At 40.4% G+C, this 23,103-nt stretch overlaps 1 protein-coding gene across 1 annotated transcript in view; it reads left to right on the plus strand.

The window, feature by feature from the left end:
* LOC128636154 (putative transcription factor Ovo-like 1) overlaps positions 1-23,103 on the plus strand; it is a 51,363-nt gene that overhangs the window by 22,260 nt on the left and 6,000 nt on the right. The window contains exons 3-4 of the mRNA XM_053689204.1: positions 4,225-4,247; positions 13,134-13,296. Coding sequence (XP_053545179.1) covers positions 4,225-4,247; positions 13,134-13,296 — 186 coding nt within the window. The remainder of the gene's footprint in view (positions 1-4,224; positions 4,248-13,133; positions 13,297-23,103) is intronic.

The raw sequence follows: 23,103 nt of genomic DNA on the forward strand, positions 1-23,103 counted from the left end.
ATTAAATACTTTGTTCTTTACATAGTTGAATGTGCTGACAACAAAATCACACAAAAATGAAAAAATGGAAATCAAAATTTTCAACCCATGGAGGTCTGGATTTGGAGTCACACTCAAAATTAAAGTGGAAAAACACACTACAGGCAGATCCAACTTTGATGTAATGTCCTTAAAACAAGTCAAAATGAGGCTCAGTAGTGTGTGTGGCCTCCACGTGCCTGTATGACCTCCCTACAACGCCTGTGCATGCTCCTGATGAGGTGGCGGATGGTCTCCTGAGGGATCTCCTCCCAGACCTGGACTAAAGCATCCACCAACTCCTGGACAGTCTGTGGTGCAAAGTGAAGTTGGTGGATGGAGCGAGACATGATGTCCCAGATGTGCTCAATTGGATTCAGGTCTGGGGAACGGGAGGGCCAGTCCATAGCATCAATGCCTTCATCTTGCAGGAACTGCTGACACACTCCAGCCACATGAGGTCTAGCATTGTCTTGCATTAGGAGGAACCCAGGGCCAACCGCACCAGCATATGGTCTCACAAGGGGTCTGAGGATCTCATCTTGATACCTAATGGCAGTCAGGCTACCTCTGGCGAGCACATGGAGGGCTGTTCGGCCCCTCAAAGAAATGCCACCCCACACCATTACTGACCCACTGCCAAACCGGCCATGCTGGAGGATGTTGCAGGCAGCAGAACGTTCTCCACGGCGTCTCCAGACTGTCACGTCTGTCAAATGTGCTCAGTGTGCCCCTGCTTTCATCTGTGAAGAGCACAGGGCGCCAGTGGCGAATTTTCCAATCTTGGTGTTCTCTGGCAAATGTCAAACGTCCTGCACGGTTTTAGGACTGTAAGCACAACCCCCACCTGTTGACGTTGGGTCCTCATACCACCCTCATGGAGTCTGTTTCTGACCGTTTGAGCAGACACATGCACATTTGTGGCCTGCTGGAGGTCATTTTGCAGGGCTCTGGCAGTGCTCCTCCTGTTCCTCCTTGCACAAAGGCGGAGGTAGCGGTCCTGCTGCTGGGTTTTTGCCCTCCTACGGCCTCCTCCACGTCTCCTGATGTACTGGCCTGTCTCCTGGTAGCGCCTCCATGCTCTGGACACTACGCTGACAGACACAGCAATCCTTCTTGCCACAGCTCGCACTGATGTGCCATCCTGGATGAGCTGCACTACCTGAGCCACTTGTGTGGGTTGTAGACTCCGTCTCATGCTACCACTAGAGTGCAAGCACCACCAGCATTCAAAAGTGACCATAACATCAGCCAGAAAGCATAGGAACTGAGAAGTGGTCTGTGGTCACCACCTGCAGAACCACTCCTTTATTGGGGGTGTCTTGCTAATTGCCTATAATTTCCACCTGTTGTCTATCCCATTTGCACAACAGCATGTGAAATTGATTGTCACTCAGTGTTGCTTCCTAAGTGGACAGTTTGATTTCACAGAAGTGTGATTGACTTGGAGATACATTGTGTTGTTTAAGTGTTCCCTTTATTTTTTTGAGCAGTGTATATACATGTAAACAGATACATAGAACACATATAGATGCATAGACATATACATGTAACACACATATATAACATATATATACATGCAAGGGCACACAGGCATACACATATATATATATATATAAACAGGTAAACACACACATACACACACACACACATTTATATATATATATATATATATATAACACATATAGACATGCAAGGGCACACAGGCATACACATATATACATGTAAACACATACATAGAACACATATACATGCACAGACATATACATGTAAAACACATATATAACACATATATACATGCAAGGGCACACAGGCATACATATATATACATGTAAACAGATACATAGAACACATATACATGCATAGACATATACATGTAACACACATATAACACATATACACATGCAAGGGCACACAGGGATATACATATATACATGTAAACACATACATAGAACACATATACATGCATAGACATATACATGTAACACACATATAACACATATACACATGCAAGGGCACACAGGGATATACATATATACATGTAAACACATACATAGAACACATATACATGCATAGACATATACATGTAACACACATATTGGTTCTGACAAGAGGTCATAATTTAAGGTTGGAGGAAAGGAGATTTAATCTCCTGCAACGGAAACGTTTTTTCACTGTAAGAGCAATAAAATTGTGGAACTCATTACCAAAGGAGGTAGTGAATGTCAATACCATAGATACATTTAAAAATAGTCTGGATAAATTTCTGTATATAAACAAAATTCATGGATATGATTGCTAGTATTAAATGGGTCACATTTTAATGGGGTTATTTAAGCTTAACTGGAGCTTTTTGTAAGTATTTTAGATTTGTATAGGTTGAACTCGATGGACTTCAGTCTTTTTTCAACCTTATCTACTATGTTACTATGTTATATATAACACATATATACATGCAAGGGCACACAGGCATACACATATATACATGTAAACAGATACATAGAACACATATACATGCATAGACATATACATGTAACACACATATATAACACATATATACATGCAAGGGCACACAGGCATACACATATATACATGTAAACACATACATAGAACACATATACATGCACAGACATATACATGTAACACACATATATAACACATATACACATGCAAGGGCACACAGGCATACACATATATACATGTAAACACATACATAGAACACATATACATGCATAGACATATACATGTAACACACATATATAACACATATACACATGCAAGGGCACACAGGGATACACATATATACATGTAAACAGATACATAGAACACATATACATGCATAGACATATACATGTAACACACATATATAACACATATATACATGCAAGGGCACACAGGCATACACATATATACATGTAAACAGATACATAGAACACATATACATGCATAGACATATACATGTAACACACATATATAACACATATACACATGCAAGGGCACACAGGCATACACATATATACATGTAAACACATACATAGAACACATATACATGCACAGACATATACATGTAACACACATATATAACACATATACACATGCAAGGGCACACAGGGATACACATATATACATGTAAACACATACATAGAACACATATACATGCATAGACATATACATGTAACACACATATATAACACATATACACATGCAAGGGCACACAGGGATACACATATATACATGTAAACACATACATAGAACACATATACATGCATAGACATATACATGTAACACACATATATACATGCAAGGGCACACAGGCATACATATATACACATGTAAACACATACATAGAACACATATACATGCACAGACATATACATGTAACACACATATATAACATATATACATGCAAGGGCACACAGGCATACATATATATACATGTAAACACATACATAGAACACATATACATGCACAGACATATACATGTAACACACATATATAACACATATACACATGCAAGGGCACACAGGCATACACATATATACATGTAACACATACATAGAACACATATACATGCACATACATATACATGTAACACACACATATAACACATATACACATGCAAGGGCACACAGGCATACATATATACACATGTAAACACATACATAGAACACATATACATGCACATACATATACATGTAACACACATATATAACACATATACACATGCAAGGGCACACAGGCATACACATATATACATGTAACACATACATAGAACACATGAATACATAATGTTGTAGCCAATGAGCTCAGCCTCAGGAAAAGGTTAGACTTAGCCACTAGGGATAAGTCACTACTACATGTTTTTAAAGGGACATAAAACAGAGAAAAAAAAGAACATTTAATGAGTTGCACAAGGGTAAGTCACATGACAATAGGCATATGTGTGTAAGCACCAATCAGCAGCTAGCTCTCAGTAATACACTCCTGCTCTTAAACCTACCTAGGTATATTTTCCAACAAAGGATATCAATAGAACAAAGTACATTTGATAACAGCAGTAAGCTGAAATGCTGTGCTCTATCTGAATGATAAAAGTTATATTTTTGTTGTTTGTCCGTTAGAGTTTAGGCGCTAGAATTAATCTTCTCTGTTCACCCTTCTCACAACCAGATTGCATCTCCTGGCAATGCCGACCTGAGAGACCAGTAGCGGCAGATACGATACCAGAGGTAAGAACGCGTACGGTTGTACACAGGGCAGCCATGTTGGATTTGTGCTAATGTGCTGTATGTAAATGACGGGAAAGGTGTTGGGCTGTGTCATAGCTTTCCATTACTACACTAACCTCTGCAAAGGGTTAAATACAAATACATTTGTTCACCAGGTGTTAAGGTACGTGAAGATGCCTCTCAATTGGTTCACCAGCCATGGCCTGCTCACAATATGCAATGCATTCTGGCTCCTAAGTGTAACTTTACCTATGGCTTTAACTACTTTGTAGAGCTTTCATGTAATATTACATTTTATTAGGATCCGGCTAAATACAGCGACCAAGCAGTAAGCGCTACCCCGGGTGCTGAACCAAAAATGGTCCGGCTCCTAAGCTTACATTCCAGCTTTTTCAAATAAAGATACAAAGAGAACGAAGAACAATTGATAATAGGAGTAAATTAGAAAGTTGCTTAAAATTTGCTGCTCTATTTTAATCATGAGAGAAAAAATATCTTGTTTAATATCCCTTTAAACTTGCATGGTTTAGACAGAGAATCTAATTTTCAGACACTTTTAAATGTACTTCTATTAACTAATTAACTGATTGGTTGCTACATAAATGTGTCTCTTGTCATTGGCTCATCAGATGTGTTCAGCTAGCTCCCAGTAGTGCACAGCAGGGGTTTAACACACAGTTATATAAATGGTGCAATAATGGTATATAAAAAGGGATCAAATGGGTGAAGAGTCCTGCCGAGAGTTGCACTGTTGTAGTCTTTTGAAGGTGAACTACAAACAGCTGGGCTCATAGTCTTACATGCTATGGGGTTTAAGGGGATAGCAGTGGAGATAGGAAGGCTAGTGTAGGTTGTTAGGGTCCCTGAACAGTAGAGTCTTCAGGGAGCACTTAAAGCTTTTAAAACTAGGGGAGATTCTTGTGGAGCGAGGCAGAGTTCCATAAGATGGGAGCTAGCCTTGAGAAATCTTGTAGACGGGAATGTGAGGAGGTAACAAGAGAGGAGGAGAGTAGGAGATCATGAGCAGAGCGAAGGGGACAGGAGGGAGAGTATCTGGAGACAAGGTCTGAGATGTAGGGGGGAGCAGTGCAGTTGAGGGCTTTGTATGTCAGAGTGAGAATTTTGTGTTTAATCCTGGAGGCAAGAGGAAGCCAGTGAAGGGATTGGCAGAGAGGTGCGGCAGATGAAGAGCGACGTGTAAGGAAGATAAGCCTGGCAGAGGCATTCATTATGGATTGTAAAGGAGCTAGGCGGCAGCTAGGGAGACCAGAGAGGATAGAGTTGCAGTAGTCGAGGCGGGAAAGGATGAGAGTGGATTAAAATCTTTGTTGTGTCTTGTGTAAGGAAATGTCTAATGTTAGCAATGTTTTTAAGGTGGAAGCGGCAGGCTTTAGCCAAGGACTGAATGTGAGGAGTGAAAGAAAGATCTGAGTCAAGTGTGACCCCAAGACATCGGGCATGTGAGGTTGGGGTAATGATGGAGTTGTCAACAGTTATAGAGACATGGGGGGGGGTGGAGATTTTTGAAGAAGGGGGGAAAATAAGGAGCTCAGTTTTGGAGAGATTTAGCTTGAGGTAGTGAGAGGACATCCAAGATGAGATATGAGAACGACAGTTAAGGGACACTGAACCCACATTTTTTCTTTTGTGATTCAGATAGAACATGCAATTTTAAGCAACTTTCTAATTTACTCCTATTAGCAAATGTTCTTCATTCTCTTTGGTATCTTTATTTGAAAAGCAAGAAACAGAATTTATGTTTACCTGATAAATTTCTTTCTCCTACGGTGTGCCCGGTCCACAGCTTCATCCTTACTTGTGGGATATTCTCTTCCCTAACAGGAAATGGCAAAGAGAGCACACAGCAAAAGCTGTCCATATAGCCCCCCCTCTGGCTCCGCCCCCCAGTCATTCGACCGACGGTTAGGAGAAAAAGGAAAAACCATAGGGTGCCGTGGTGACTGTAGTGTACAGAAATAAAAAATTTTAAACCTGACTAAAAGCCAATCAGGCCGTGGACCGGACACACTGTAGGAGAAAGAAATTTATCAGGTAAACATAAATTCTGTTTTCTCCTACATTGGTGTGTCCGGTCCACGGCTTCATCCTTACTTGTGGGAACCAATACCAAAGCTTTAGGACACGGATGAAGGGAGGGAACAAGTCAGGTTACCTAAACGGAAGGCACCACAGCTTGCAACACCTTTCTCCCAAAAACAGCCTCCGAAGAAGCATAAGTATCGAATTTGTAAAATTTGGCAAAAGTATGCAGAGAAGACCAAGTCGCTGCCTTACAGATCTGATCAACAGAAGCCTCGTTCTTGAAGGCCCATGTGGAAGCCACAGCTCTAGTAGAGTGAGCTGTAATTCGTTCAGGAGGCTGCCGTCCGGCAGTCTCATAAGCCAATCGGATGATGCTTTTCAGCCAAAAGGAAAGAGAGGTAGCAGTAGCTTTCTGCCCTCTCCTCTTACCAGAATAAACGACAAACAAGGATGATGTTTGTCTGAAATCCTTTGTTGCTTCTAAATAGAATTTTAAAGCACGGACCACATCTAGGTTGTGTAACAAACGTTCCTTCTTCGAAACTGGATTCGGACATAGAGAAGGAACAACTATTTCCTGGTTAATATTCCTGTTGGAAACTACTTTTGGAAGAAAACCAGGCTTGGTACGTAAAACTACCTTATCTGCATGGAATACCAGATAGGGAGAAGTACACTGCAAAGCAGATAATTCAGAAACTCTTCTAGCAGAAGAAATAGCAACCAAAAACAGAACTTTCCAAGATAGTAACTTAATATCTATGGAATGTAAGGGTTCAAACGGAACCCCTTGAAGAACTGAAAGAACTAAGTTTAGACTCCATGGAGGAGTCAAAGGTCTGTAGACAGGCTTGATTCTGACTAACGCCTGTACAAACGCTTGTACATCTGGCACGGCTGCCAGACGTTTGTGCAACAAAACAGACAGAGCAGATATCTGTCCTTTTAGAGAACTAGCTGACAAACCTTTATCCAAACCCTCTTGGAGAAAGGAAAGAATCCTAGGAATTTTGATTTTACTCCAAGAGAATCCCTTGGATTCGCACCAACGGATATATTTGTGCCATATCTTATGGTAAATTTTCCTAGTCACAGGTTTTCTGGCTTGAACCAGAGTATCTATAACTGAATCAGAAAACCCACGCTTAGATAGAATCAAGCGTTCAATTTCCAAGCAGTCAGTTGCAGAGAGACTAGATTTGGATGTTCGAATGGACCTTGTACTAGAAGATCCTGTCTCAAAGGTAGCTTCCATGGTGGAGCCGATGACATATTCACCAGGTCTGCATACCAAGTCCTGCGTGGCCACGCAGGAGCTATTAGAATCACCGAGGCCTTCTCCTGTTTGATCCTGGCTACCAGCCTGGGAAGGAGAGGGAACGGTGGAAACACATAAGCTAGATTGAACGACCAAGGCGCCACCAATGCATCCACTAGTGTCGCCTTGGGATCCCTGGATCTGGACACGTAGCGAGGAACCTTGGAGTTCTGACGAGACGCCATCAGATCCATATCTGGAATGCCCCATAGTTGAGTTAACTGGGCAAAGACCTCCGGATGGAGTTCCCACTCCCCCGGATGGAAGGTCTGACGACTCAAATAATCTGCCTCCCAGTTGTCTACTCCTGGGATGTGAATTGCAGATAGATGGCAGGAGTGATCCTCCGCCCATTTGATAATCTTGGATACTTCTCTCATCGCCAATGAACTCTTTGTTCCCCCCTGATGATTGATGTACGCTACAGTCGTCATGTTGTCCGACTGAAATCTTATGAATCTGGCCTTCGCTAGTTGAGGCCAAGCCAGGAGCGCATTGAATATCGCTCTCAGTTCCAAAATGTTTATCGGGAGAAGAGACTCTACCCGAGACCATAGACCCTGAGCTTTCAGGGAGTCCCAGACCGTGCCCCAGCCTAAGAGACTGGCGTCGGCCGTGATCCTCCGCCCATTTGATAATCTTGGATACTTCTCTCATCGCCAAGGAACTCTTTGTTCCCCCCTGATGATTGATGTACGCTACAGTCGTCATGTTGTCCGACTGAAATCTGATGAATCTGGCCTTCGCTAGTTGAGGCCAAGCCAGGAGCGCATTGAATATCGCTCTCAGTTCCAAAATGTTTATCGGGAGAAGAGACTCTACCCGAGACCATAGACCCTGAGCTTTCAGGGAGTCCCAGACCGTGCCCCAGCCTAAGAGACTGGCGTCGGTCGTGACAATGACCCACTTTGGTCTGCGGAAACTCATTCCCTGAGACAGGTGATCTTGAGTCAACCACCAGCGGAGTGAGTCTCTGGTTACCTGGTCTACTTGAATCTGGGGAGATAAGTCTGCATAATCCCCATTCCACTGTTTGAGCATGCACAGTTGCAATGGTCTTAGATGAATTCGAGCAAAAGGAACCACGTCCATTGCTGCAACCATTAATCCTATTACCTCCATGCACTGAGCTATGGAAGGTTGAGGAACAGATTGAAGAACTTGACAAGCGTTTAGAAGCTTTAACTTTCTGACCTCTGTCAGAAAAATCTTCATTTCTACAGAATCTATTATGGTTCCCAGAAAAGGAACCCTTGTGGACGGGGACAGGGAACTCTTTTCTATGTTCACCTTCCACCCGTGAGACCTGAGAAAGGCTAAAACAATGTCTGTATGAGCCCTTGCTTTGGAAAGGGACGACGCTTGGATTAGAATGTCGTCTAGGTAAGGTGCTACAGCAATGCCCCTCGGCCTTAGAACCGCTAGAAGGGACCCTAGCACCTTTGTAAAAATTCTGGGAGCAGTGGCTAAACCGAATGGAAGAGCCACGAACTGGTAATGTTTGTCCAGAAAGGCGAACCTCAGGAATTGATGATGATCTTTGTGGATAGGAATATGCAGGTACGCATCCTTTAAGTCCACGGTAGTCATATATTGACCCTCCTGGATTGTTGGAAAAATCGTCCGAATGGTTTCCATTTTGAATGATGGAATTTGTTTAGAATTTTTAAATCCAGAATTGGCCTGAAAGTTCCCTCTTTTTTGGGAACTACAAACAGGTTTGAGTAAAAACCCAGACCTTGTTCCGCTGTTGGAACTGGGTGTATCACTCCCATCTTTAATAGGTCTCCTACGCAATGTAAGAATGCCTGTCTCTTTATCCGGTCTGAAGATAAGCGAGACATGTGGAACCTTCCCCTTGGAGGAAGTTCCTTGAACTCTAGAAGATACCCCTGAGAGACTATTTCTAGTGCCCAGGGATCCGGAACATCTCTTGCCCAAGCCTGAGCGAAGAGAGAAAGTCTGCCCCCTACTAGATCCGGTCCCGGATCGGGGGCTACCCCTTCATGCTGTCTTGGTAGCAGCAGCAGGCTTCTTGGCCTGTTTACCCTTGTTCCAGCCTTGCAATGGTTTCCATGCTGGTTTAGGCTGGGAAGCATTACCCTCTTGTCTAGAGGCTGCAGAGTTAGGAGCCGTTCCGTTCCTGAAATTGCGAAAGGAACGAAAATTAGATTTGTTCTTAGCCTTGAAAGGCCTATCCTGTGGGAGGGCATGGCCCTTTCCCCCAGTGATGTCTGAAATAATCTCCTTCAATTCAGGCCCGAAAAGGGTCTTACCTTTGAAAGGAATATTAAGCAATTTTGTTTTGGACGACACATCCGCCGACCAAGATTTTAGCCAAAGCGCCCTGCGCGCCACTATTGCAAAACCTGAATTTTTCGCCGCTAATTTTGCCAATTGAAAAGCGGCATCCAAAATAAAGGAATTAGCCAACTTTAGTGCGTGAATTCTGTCCATGACTTCGTCATATGGAGTCTCCTTTTGGAGCGAATTTTCTAGTTCCTCGAACCAAAAAGACGCCGCCGTGGTAACAGGAATAATGCACGAAATTGGTTGAAGAAGGAAACCTTGTTGAACAAATATCTTTTTAAGCAAACCTTCCAATTTTTTATCCATAGGATCTTTAAAAGCGCAACTGTCCTCAATAGGAATAGTTGTGCGCTTGGCTAATGTTGAAACTGCCCCCTCTACCTTAGGGACCGTTTGCCATGCATCCCTTCTGGGGTCGACAATGGGGAACATTTTCTTAAATATAGGAGGGGGAACAAAAGGCACACCAGGCTTCTCCCACTCCTTAGTCACTATGTCCGCCACCCTCTTGGGTATCGGAAAAGCATCAGCGTGCACTGGGACCTCTAAGAATTTGTCCATTTTGCACACCTTCTCTGGAATCACCAAAGAATCACAATCATCAAGAGTAGCTAGCACCTCCTTAAGCAGGCCGCGGAGATGTTCTAGCTTAAATTTAAATGCCACGATATCAGGTTCTGCCTGCTGAGAAATTTTTCCTGAATCAGAAATTTCTCCCTCAGACAGACCCTCCCTCACTGCCAACTCAGATTGATGTGAGGGTATAACAGATAAATTATCGTCAGCGCCTACTTGCTCATCCTCTGTATTTAAAACTGAGCAATCACGCTTTCTGGGAAATGCTGGCAGTTTGGATAAAAGATTTGCTATAGAATTATCCATTACTGCTGTTAATTGCTGCATAGTAACCAGCATTGGCGCGCTAGATGTACTAGGTATCGCCTGCGCGGGCAAAACTGGTGTTGACACAGAAGGAGAGGATGATGAACTATCCCCACTACCTTCATTTGAAGAATCATCTTGGGCAACCTTATTAAATGTGACAGTACTGTCCTTACTTTGTTTGGACGCCATGGCACAATTTGCACATACATTTAAAGGGGGAACCACCTTGGCTTCCATACACACAGAACATATGCTATCTGAAGGTACAGACATGTTAGACAGATTTAGGCAGGCTATTAATGCAATAAAGACGATTTTAAACAAAACCGTTACTGTCTCTTTAAATAATAAAAAGAGCACACTTTATTTCTGAATGTTTGAAAAAACTATCAAGGAAATATCCGATCTTTATAAAATTTACACCCCAGTGTCTTAATGCTTTAACAGTATTGCACACCAATTTTTAAGTCTCTAACCCCTTAAATGAGCAAACCGGAGCTAATAGTTCAATTTACCGGTTTAAAACACACTACAGTCCCTGCAACAGACTTTGCTGCGTCTTTTACCTTCCTTAGGGGTTATTCCCACAGAATATAAGCCTTCCTGAGTCCGTTTCTCAGCCACAGGACCCTCTCACATGAAGCTGCATGCACTGCCTTGAGAAGTAACTGCGCAACTGAGGCGCGAAAATGAGGCCTCCTCCCTCTGCATACCAGAGTGAAGGGGCCTTTCTGACTAGATTAGGCGTCTAAACAAGTGCCAGGTGTAATTAAACGTTCCCAAATGTGTTTCAAAGTTTACAAATGTCATATAAATACGATATAAACCAATCGATTTAGCCCACAATAGTGTCAACCAGCATAGAGCCCAATTATAAGCCTTAATTCTGTTACTGAGTCTAAGAAAATGGCTTACCGATCCCTTAAGGGAAACTGACAGTCTTCTAGCATTACTATGTCGTTAGAAAAGAGACTGGTCATACCTGGGGCAGATAAGTCTGCAAACTGTTCCCCCCAACTGAAGTTCTCTGGTTTCAACAGTCCTGCGTGGGAACAGCAATGGATTTTAGTTACTGGTGCTAAAATCATACTCCTCTTTTAACAGAACTCTTCATCACTTTCTGTTGTAGAGTAAATAGTACAAACCGGCACTATTTTAAAATAACAAACTCTTGATAGAAGAAATAAAACTACAACTAACACCACATACTCTTTACCATCCCCGTGGAGATGCTACTTGTTCAGAGCGGCAAAGAGAATGACTGGGGGGCCGAGCCAGAGGGGGGGCTATATGGACAGCTTTTGCTGTGTGCTCTCTTTGCCATTTCCTGTTAGGGAAGAGAATATCCCACAAGTAAGGATGAAGCCGTGGACCGGACACACCAATGTAGGAGAAATGTAAGTTTAGATGCTGGCCCATTTTGGTGAACAATCCACCAATAAACAAGTGCTGTCCAAGGTTCTAGACTTTTTTTCAAATAAAGATAGCAAGAGAACAAAGAAAAAATGATAATAGGAGTAAATTAGAAAGTTGCTAAAATTACATGCTTTATCTGAATCATGAAAGAAAAAAATTTGGGTTCAGTGTCCCTTTAGTGACACAGGTTAGCAAGAAAGGAGATAATTCTGGTGCAGAGAGGTAGATTTGGGTATCGTCGGCATACAAGTGATAATGAAATCCGTGGGACTTTATTAAGGAACCTAGCAAGGACGTGTAGATTGAAAAGTGAAGGGGACCGAGGACAGAGCCGAAGGATTGGAGGGTATAGAGCAAAAGAGGGTGGTTGACAGTATCAAAGGCTGCAGACAGATCAAGGAGGATAAGTAGAGAAAAGTGGCCTTTTGATTTTGCTGTAAGTAGGTCGTTGGTAACCTTAACAATTGCTGTCTCTGTTGAGTGAAGGGGGTGAAATCCAGATTGCAGTGGGTCAAGGAGGGAGTTTAGTGTAAGGAAATGGTATAGACGTGCATATACTAGCTTTTCAAGAAGCTTTGAGGCAAGAGGTAGTAGGGAAATAGGGCGGTAGTTGGATGGGGAGGTTGGATCGAGAGGTTTTTTGAGGATAGGTGTGACTAATGCATGTTTAAGAGATGAGGGAAATATACCAGTGCTGAGGGAGAGGTTGAAGGTGTGTGCGACTAGAGGGGTAAGAGTAGAAGATGACAAAATGACAGTGGCAATCATTGTCAATTCCAGTATCAATTCTGAATTGACGCCAAAAAAGTTTACAGTAAAACAATTGCAGCAGATAAGGTGTTAATGTATGTAGAAAGTTCATACTAAGCTGGTATGGTAATTCAAATGTTGAACATGGTGTATTTTCTTTCCAGGGTCCGTTTCCCTGTCGCTCTTGCAGGAAGACCTTCCCTCTACAGCGCATGCTGACACGTCACCTCAAGTGTCACAGTGTACAGAAGAGGCACAGGTGTCCGTGCTGCGGGAAAGGGTTTAACGACACGTTCGACCTGAAGCGACACATGAGGACGCACACAGGTAATCGTTACGGAAGGGATACAGGTAAAGAAAGGATACAGTTTAGTAATGGGTGGGAGAAGTGAAATAAGGAACAGGCAGTGCGGCTTGTGCACAGTAATGTATAGGCACCTGGTGACATGATACAAAGCAAAAGCTCTCGTGTCATTTGCAAGTAACAGTACAATAATACAATGCTCTAACTATGTGCTTAACCCCTGCAGAGGCATTAAACACACAAAGTTATTTCTGAAGCAGCAATGCACTACTAGGAGCTAGTTGCAAACATCTGGTGAGCCAAATACAAGAAGCATATGTAAGTAGCCACCAACCAGCAGCCAGCTCCCAGCAATCCATTGCTGCACCCGAGCCTACCTAGGTATTCTCAAATGATACCAATAAAACAAAGTACTTTTGAAAATAGAAGTGAACATAAAAGCGTCTTAAAGGGACATAAAACCCAATTTGTTTCTTTTATGATTCAGATAGAGAATACAATTTTAAACAAGTTTCTAATTTACTTCTATTATCAAATTTTCTTCATTTTCTTGGTATCTTTTTTAGTAAACTCAGGAGTGTCTCTTCAGTACTAGATGGCAGCAGTTTTATAACAATGTTATACATTAGCAAGAGCACTAGATGGCAGCCGTTTTATAACAATGTTATACATTACCAAGAACACTAGATGGCAGCAGTTTTATAACAATGTTATACATTAGCAAGAGCACTAGATGGCAGCAGCTTTATAATAATGTTATACATTAGCAGGAGCACTAGATGGCAGCAGTTTTATAATAATGTTATACATTAGCAAGAGCACTAGATGGCAGCAGTTTTATAACAATGTTATACATTACCAAGAGCACTAGATGGCAGCAGTTTTATAATAATGTTATACATTAGCAAGAGCACTAGATGGCAGCAGTTTTATAACAATGTTATACATTAGCAGGAGCACTAGATGGCAGCAGTTTTATAACAATGTTATACATTAGCAGGAGCACTAGATGGCAGCAGTTTTATAACAATGTTATACATTAGCAAGAGCACTAGATGGCATCAGTTGTATAACAATGTTATACATTAGCAGGAGCACTAGATGGCAGCAGTTTTATAACAATGTTATACATTAGCAAGAGCACTAGATGGCAGCAGTTTTATAACAATGTTATACTTTAGCAAGAGCACTAGATGGCAGCAGTTTTATAGCAATGTTATACATTACCAAGAGCACTAGATGGCAGCAGTTTTATAACAATGTTATACATTAGCAAGAACACTAGATGGCAGCAGTTTTATAACAATGTTATACATTAGCAAGAGCACTAGATGGCAGCAGTTTTATAATAATGTTATACATTAGCAAGAGCACTAGATGGCAGCAGTTTTATAATAATGTTATACATTAGCAAGAGCACTAGATGGCAGCAGTTTTATAACAATGTTATACATTAGCAAGAGCACTAGATGGCAGCAGTTTTATAATAATGTTATACATTAGCAAGAGCACTAGATGGCAGCGGTTTTATAATAATGTTATACATTAGCAAGAGCACTAGATGGCAGCAGTTTTATAATAATGTTATACATTAGCAAGAACACTAGATGGCAGCAGTTTTATAACAATGTTATACATTACCAAGAGCACTAGATGGCAGCAGTTTTATAACAATATTATACATTAGCAAGAGCACTAGATGGCAGCAGTTTTATAATAATGTTATTCATTAGCAAGAGCGCTAGATGGCAGCAGATTTATAATAATGTTATACATTACCAAGAGCACTAGATGGCAGCAGTTTTATAATAATGTTATACATTAGCAAGAGCACTATATGGCAGCAGTTTTATAACAATGTTATACATTAGCAAGAGCACTAGATGGCAGCAGATTTGTAACAATGTTATACATTACCAAGAGCACTATATGGCAGCAGTTTTATAATAATGTTATACATTAGCAAGAACACTAGATGGCAGCAGTTTTATAACAATGTTATACATTAACAGGAGCACTAGATGGAGGCAGTTTTATAACAATGTTATACATTAGCAAGAGCACTAGATGGCAGCAGTTTTATAATAATGTTATACATTAGCAAGAGCACTAGATGGCAGCAGTTTTATAACAATATTATACATTACCAAGAGCACTAGATGGCAGCAGTTTTATAATAATGTTATACATTAGCAAGAGCACTAGATTGCAGCAGTTTTATAACAATGTTATACATTACCAAGAGCACTAGAATGCAGCAGTTTTATAACAATGTTATACATTAGCAAGAGCACTAGATGGCAGCAGTTTTTTAACAATGTTATACATTAGCAAGATCACTAGATGGCAGCAGTTTTATAACAATGTTATACATTAGCAAGAGCACTAGATGGCAGCAGTTTTATAACAATGTTATACATTAGCAGGAGCAATATATGGAAGCAGTTTTATAACAATGTTATACATTACCAAGAGCACTAGATGGCAGCAGTTTTATAACAATGTTATACATTAGCAAGAGCACTAGATGGCAGCAGTTTTATAACAATGTTATACATTAGCAGGAGCACTAGATGGCAGCAGTTTCATAACAATGTTATACATTAGCAGGAGCACTAGATGGCAGCAGTTTTATAACAATGTTATAAATTAGAAAGAGCACTAGATGGCAGCAGTTTTATAACAATGTTATACATTACCAAGAGCACTAGATGGCTGCAGTTTTATAACAATGTTATACATTACCAAGAGCACTAGATGACAGCAGTTTTATAACAATGTTATACATTACCAAGAGCACTAGATGGCAGCAGTTTTATAACAATGTTATACATTACCAAGAGAACTAGATGGCAGCAGATTTATAATAATGTTATACATTAGCAAGAGCACTAGATGGCAGCAGTTTTATAACAATGTTATACATTAGCAAGAGCACTAGATGGCAGCAGTTTTATAACAATGTTATACATTACCAAGAGCACTAGATGGCAGCAGATTTATAATAATGTTATACATTATCAAGAGTACTAGATGGCAGCAGTTTTATAATAATGTTATACATTACCAAGAGCACTAGATGACAGCAGTTTTATAACAATGTTATACATTACCAAGAGCACTAGATGGCAGCAGTTTTATAACAATGTTATACATTACCAAGAGCACTAGATGGCAGCAGATTTATAATAATGTTATACATTAGCAAGAGCACTAGATGGCAGCAGTTTTAGAACAATGTTATACATTAGCAAGAGCACTAGATGGCAGCAGTTTTATAACAATGTTATACATTACCAAGAGCACTAGATGGCAGCAGATTTATAATTATGTTATACATCAGCAAGAGTACTAGATGGCAGCAGTTTTATAACAATGTTATACATTACCAAGAGCACTAGATGGCAGCAGATTTATAATAATGTTATACATTAGCAAGAGTACTAGATGGCAGCAGTTTTATAATAATGTTATACATTACCAAGAGCACTAGATGACAGCAGTTTTATAACAATGTTATACATTACCAAGAGCACTAGATGGCAGCAGTTTTATAATAATGTTATACATTACCAAGAGCACTAGATGACAGCAGTTTTATAACAATGTTATACATTACCAAGAGCACTAGATGGCAGCAGTTTTATAACAATGTTATACATTACCAAGAGCACTAGATGACAGCACTATTTCCTGTCATGAAGGGCCCCAGACATGAGCACACTGCCTATCTAAATATCGCTCCAACAGAGAATAACATGAGAACAAAGCTAATTTGATAAAATAAGTAAATTGAAAGCTTTTTAAAAATGATATTCTTTATATGAATCATGACAGTTTGGGTTTCATGTCCCTTTAAAATGACATTCTCTATCTGAACCATGAAAATGTAATATACAGATATTAAATTCAGTTTCCACTAAAACAGCTACAAACGTTCATTATTTAGTATATAAATAATATATTGAGGTCAGGAATCTCATCTTGCTATGGTCATATGCACAGCAGTAGTAAACAGATTGTGCAAATCCAATAGCAAGTGTCCGTCATTAGGGGGCGCTGCTGGAAATACAATTTATAGGCTGTGGAACATAACTGTCATAGGTTTGCGCCAAGCGGGTTATAAAGACATCCCTATGCAGGCTTACTATGGGTATATAGAGCACAGCTAGAATGTGTAGGCTTACTATGGGCATATAAACCACAGCTAGAGTGTGTAGGCTTACTATGGGTGTATAAACCACAGCTAGGGTGTGTAGGCATACTATGGGTATATAAAGCACAGCTAGTGTAAGCTTACTATGGGTATATAAAGCACAGCTAGAGTGTGTAGGCTTACTATGGGTATATAAAGCACAGCTAGAGTGTGTAGGCTTACTATGGGTGTATAAACCACAGCTAGAGTGTGTAGGCTTACTATAGGTATATAAAGCACAGCTAGTGTAGGCTTACTATGGGTATATAAACCACAGCTAGAGTGTGTAGGCTTACTAGGGGTGTATAAACCACAGCTAGAGTGTGTAGGCCTACTAGGGGTATATAAACCACAGCTAGAGTGTGTAGGCTTACTAGGGGTATATAAACCACAGCTAGAATGTGTAGGCTTACAATGGGTGTATAAACCACAGCTAGAGTGTGTAGGCTTACTATGGGTATATAAAGCACATCTAGTGTAGACTTACTATGGGTATATAAAGCACAGCTAGTGTAGGCTTACTATGGGTATATAAAGCACAGCTAGTGTAGGCTTACTATGGGTATATAAAGCACAGCTAGTGTAGGCTTACTATGGGTATATAAAGCACAGCTAGAGTGTGTAGGCATACTATGGGTATATAAAGCACAGCTACTGTAAGCTTACTATGGGTATATAAAGCACAGCTAGAGTGTGTAAGCTTACTATAGGTATATAAGCACAGCTAGAGTGTGTAGGCTTACTATGGGTATATAAACCACAGCTAGAGTGTGTAGGCTTACTATGGGTATATAAACAACAGCTAGAATGTGTAGGCTTACTATGGGTATATAAACCACAGCTAGAGTGTGTAGGCTTACTATGGGCATATAGAGCACAGCTAGAATGTGTAGGCTTACTATGGGTATATAAACCACAGCTAGAGTGTGTAGGCTTACTATGGGTATATAAAGCACAGCTAGAGTGTGTAAGCTTACTATAGGTATATAAGCACAGCTAGAGTGTGTAGGCTTACTATGGGTATATAAACCACAGCTAGAGTGTGTAGGCTTACTATGGGTATATAAACAACAGCTAGAATGTGTAGGCTTACTATGGGTATATAAACCACAGCTAGAGTGTGTAGGCTTACTATGGGCATATAGAGCACAGCTAGAATGTGTAGGCTTACTATGGGTATATAAACCACAGCTAGAGTGTGTAGGCTTACTATGGGTATATAAACCACAGCTAGAGAGTGTAGGCTTACTATGGGTATATAAAGCACAGCTAGAGTGTGTAGGCTTACTTTGGGTATATAAACCACAGCTAGAGTGTGTAGGCTTACTATGGGTATATAAACAACAGCTAGAATGTGTAGGCTTACTATGGATATATAAACCACACCTAGAGTGTGTAGGCTTACTATGGATATATAAACCACAGCTAGAGTGTGTAGGCTTACTATGGGCATATAAACCACAGCTAGAGTGTGTAGGCTTACTATGGGTATATAAACCACAGCTAGAGAGTGTAGGCTTACTATAGGTATATAAAGCACAGCTAGAGTGTGTAGGCTTACTATGGGTATATAAACAACAGCTATAATGTGTAGGCTTACTATGGGCATATAAACCACAGCTAGAGTGTGTAGGCTTACTATGGGTATATAAACCACAGCTAGAGAGTGTAGGCTTACTATAGGTATATAAAGCACAGCTAGAGTGTGTAGGCTTACTATGGGTATATAAAGCACAGCTAGACTGTGTAGGCTTACTATGGGTATATAAAGCACAGCTAGACTGTGTAGGCTTACTATGGGTATATAAAGCACAGCTAGTGTAGGCTTACTATGGGTATATAAACCACAGCTAGAATGTGTAGGCTTGAGTATAAAAAGCACAGCTAGAATGTTTAAGCTTACTATGGGTATATAAAGCACAGCTAGAATATTTAAGCTTACTATGGGTATATAAAGCACAGCTAGAATATTTAAGCTTACTATGGGTATATAAAGCACAGCTAGAATGTGTAGGCTTACTATGGGTATATAGCGCACAGCTAGAGTGTGTAGGCTTACTAAGGGTGTATAAACCACAGCTAGAGTGTGTAGGCTTACTATGGGTATATAAAGCACAGCTAGTGTAGGCTTACTATGGGTATATAATCCACAGCTAGAATATATAGGCTTACTATGGGTATATAATGCACAGCTAGTGTGTAGGCTTACTAGGGGTATATAAACCACAGCTAGAGTGTGTAGGCTTACTATGGGTGTATAAAGCACAGCTAGAATATGTAGGCTTACTATGGGTATATAAAGCACAGCTAGTGTAGGCTTACTATGGGTATATAAACCACAGCTAGAGTGTGTAGGCTTACTAGGGGTATATAAACCACAGCTAGAGTGTGTAGGCTTACTAGGGGTATATAAACCACAGCTAGAATGTGTAGGCTTACTATGGGTGTATAAACCACAGCTAGAGTGTGTAGGCTTACTATGGGTATATAAAGCACAGCTAGTGTAGACTTACTATGAGTATATAAAGCACAGCTAGTGTAGGCTTACTATAGGTATATAAAGCACAGCTAGAGTGTGTAGGCATACTATGGGTATATAAACCACAGCTAGAATGTGTAAGCTTACTATGGGTATATAAACCACAGCTAGAATGTGTAAGCTTACTATGGGTATATAAACCACAGCTAGAATGTGTAGGCTTACTATGGGTATATAAACCACAGCTAGAGCGAGTAGGCTTACTTTGGGTATATAATGCACAGCTAGAGTGTGTAGGCTCACTATGGGTATATAAAGCACAACTAGAATGTGTAGGCTTACTATGGGTATATAAAGCACAGCTAGTGTAGGCTTACTATAGGTATATAAAGCACAGCTAGAGTGTGTAGACTTACTATGGGTATATAAACCACAGCTAGAAAGTGTAGCCTTACTATGGGTATATAAACCACAGCTAGAATGTATAGGCTTACTAAGGCTATATAACGCACAGCTAGAATGTGTAGGCTTACTATGGGTATATAAACCACAGCTAGAATGTGTAGGCTTATTATGAGTATAAAAAGCACAGCTAGAATGTTTAAGATTACTATGGGTATATAAAGCACAGCTAGAATATTTAAGCTTACTATGGGTATATAAAGCACACTTAGAGGGAGGAGGCTTACTATGGGTATATAAACCACAGCTAGAATGTGTAGGCTTACTATGGGTATATAGAGCACAGCTAGAGTGTGTAGGCTTACTAAGGGTGTATAAACCACAGCTAGAGTGTGTAGGCTTACTATGGGTATATAAAGCACAGCTAGAGTGTGTAGGCTTACTATGGGTATATAATGCACAGCTAGTGTGTAGGCTTACTAGGGGTATATAAACCACAGCTAGTGTGTAGGCTTACTATGGGTATATAAAGCACAGCTAGTGTAGGCTTATTATGGGTATATAAAGCACAGCTAGTGTAGGCTTACTATGGGTATATAATCCACAGCTAGAATATATAGGCTTACTATGGGTATATAATGCACAGCTAGTGTGTAGGCTTACTATGGGTATATAATCCACAGCTAGAATATGTAGGCTTACTATGGGTATATAAACCACAGCTAGTGTAGGCTTACTATGGGTATATAAACCACAGCTAGAGTGTGTAGGCTTACTATGGGTGTATAAACCACAGCTAGAGTGTGTAGGCTTATGAGTCTAAAAAGCACAGCTAGAATGTTTAAGCTTACTATGGGTATATAAAGCACAGCTAGAATATTTAAGCTTACTATGGGTATATAAACAACAGCTAGAATGTGTAGGCTTACTATGGATATATAAACCACAGCTAGAGTGTGTAGGCTTACTATGGGTATATAGAGCAAAGCTAGAGTGTGTAGGCTTACTATGGGCATATAAACCACAGCTAGTGTAGGCTTACTATGGGTATATAAACCACAGCTAGAGTGTGTAGGCTTACTATGGGTGTATAAACCACAGCTAGAGTGTGTAGGCTTATGAGTCTAAAAAGCACAGCTAGAATGTTTAAGCTTACTATGGGTATATAAAGCACAGCTAGAATATTTAAGCTTACTATGGGTATATAAACAACAGCTAGAATGTGTAGGCTTACTATGGGTATATAGAGCACAGCTAGAGTGTGTAGGCTTACTATGGGTGTATAAACCACAGCTAGAGAGTGTAGGCTTACTATAGGTATATAAAGCACAGCTAGAGTGTGTAGGCTTACTATGGGTATATAAACAACAGCTAGAATGTGTAGGCTTACTATGGGCATATAAACCACAGCTAGAGTGTGTAGGCTTACTATGGGTATATAAACAACAGCTAGAATGTGTAGGCTTACTATGGGCATATAAACCACAGCTAGAATGTGTAGGCTTGAGTATAAAAAGCACAGCTAGAATGTTTAAGCTTACTATGGGTATATAAAGCACAGCTAGAATATTTAAGCTTACTATGGGTATATAAAGCACAGCTAGAATGTGTAGGCTTACTATGGGTATATAGCGCACAGCTAGAGTGTGTAGGCTTACTATGGGTATATAAAGCACAGCTAGTGTAGGCTTACTATGGGTATATAATCCACATCTAGAATATATAGGCTTACTATGGGTATATAATGCACAGCTAGTGTGTAGGCTTACTAGGGGTATATAAACCACAGCTAGAGTGTGTAGGCTTACTATGGGTGTATAAAGCACAGCTAGAATATGTAGGCTTACTATGGGTATATAAAGCACAGCTAGTGTAGGCTTACTATGGGTATATAAACCACAGCTAGAGTGTGTAGGCTTACTAGGGGTATATAAACCACAGCTAGAGTGTGTAGGCTTACTAGGGGTATATAAACCACAGCTAGAGTGTGTAGGCTTACTAGGGGTATATAAACCACAGCTAGAATGTGTAGGCTTACTATGGGTGTATAAACCACAGCTAGAGTGTGTAGGCTTACTATCGGTATATAAAGCACAGCTAGTGTAGGCTTACTATGAGTATATAAAGCACAGCTAGTGTAGGCTTACTATGGGTATATAAACCACAGCTAGAGTGTGTAGGCTTACTAGGGGTATATAAACCACAGCTAGAGTGTGTAGGCTTACTAGGGGTATATAAACCACAGCTAGAATGTGTAGGCTTACTATGGGTGTATAAACCACAGCTAGAGTGTGTAGGCTTACTATGGGTATATAAAGCACAGCTAGTGTAGACTTACTATGAGTATATAAAGCACAGCTAGTGTAGGCTTACTATAGGTATATAAAGCACAGCTAGAGTGTGTAGGCATACTATGGGTATATAAACCACAGCTAGAATGTGTAAGCTTACTATGGGTATATAAACCACAGCTAGAATGTGTAAGCTTACTATGGGTATATAAACCACAGCTAGAATGTGTAGGCTTACTATGGGTATATAAACCACAGCTAGAGCGAGTAGGCTTACTTTGGGTATATAATGCACAGCTAGAGTGTGTAGGCTCACTATGGGTATATAAAGCACAATTAGAATGTGTAGGCTTACTATGGGTATATAAAGCACAGCTAGTGTAGGCTTACTATAGGTATATAAAGCACAGCTAGAGTGTGTAGACTTACTATGGGTATATAAACCACAGCTAGAAAGTGTAGC

Source organism: Bombina bombina, chromosome 7, assembly GCF_027579735.1.
Source record: "Bombina bombina isolate aBomBom1 chromosome 7, aBomBom1.pri, whole genome shotgun sequence".
In the NCBI taxonomy this organism is placed as follows: Eukaryota; Metazoa; Chordata; class Amphibia; order Anura; family Bombinatoridae; genus Bombina; species Bombina bombina.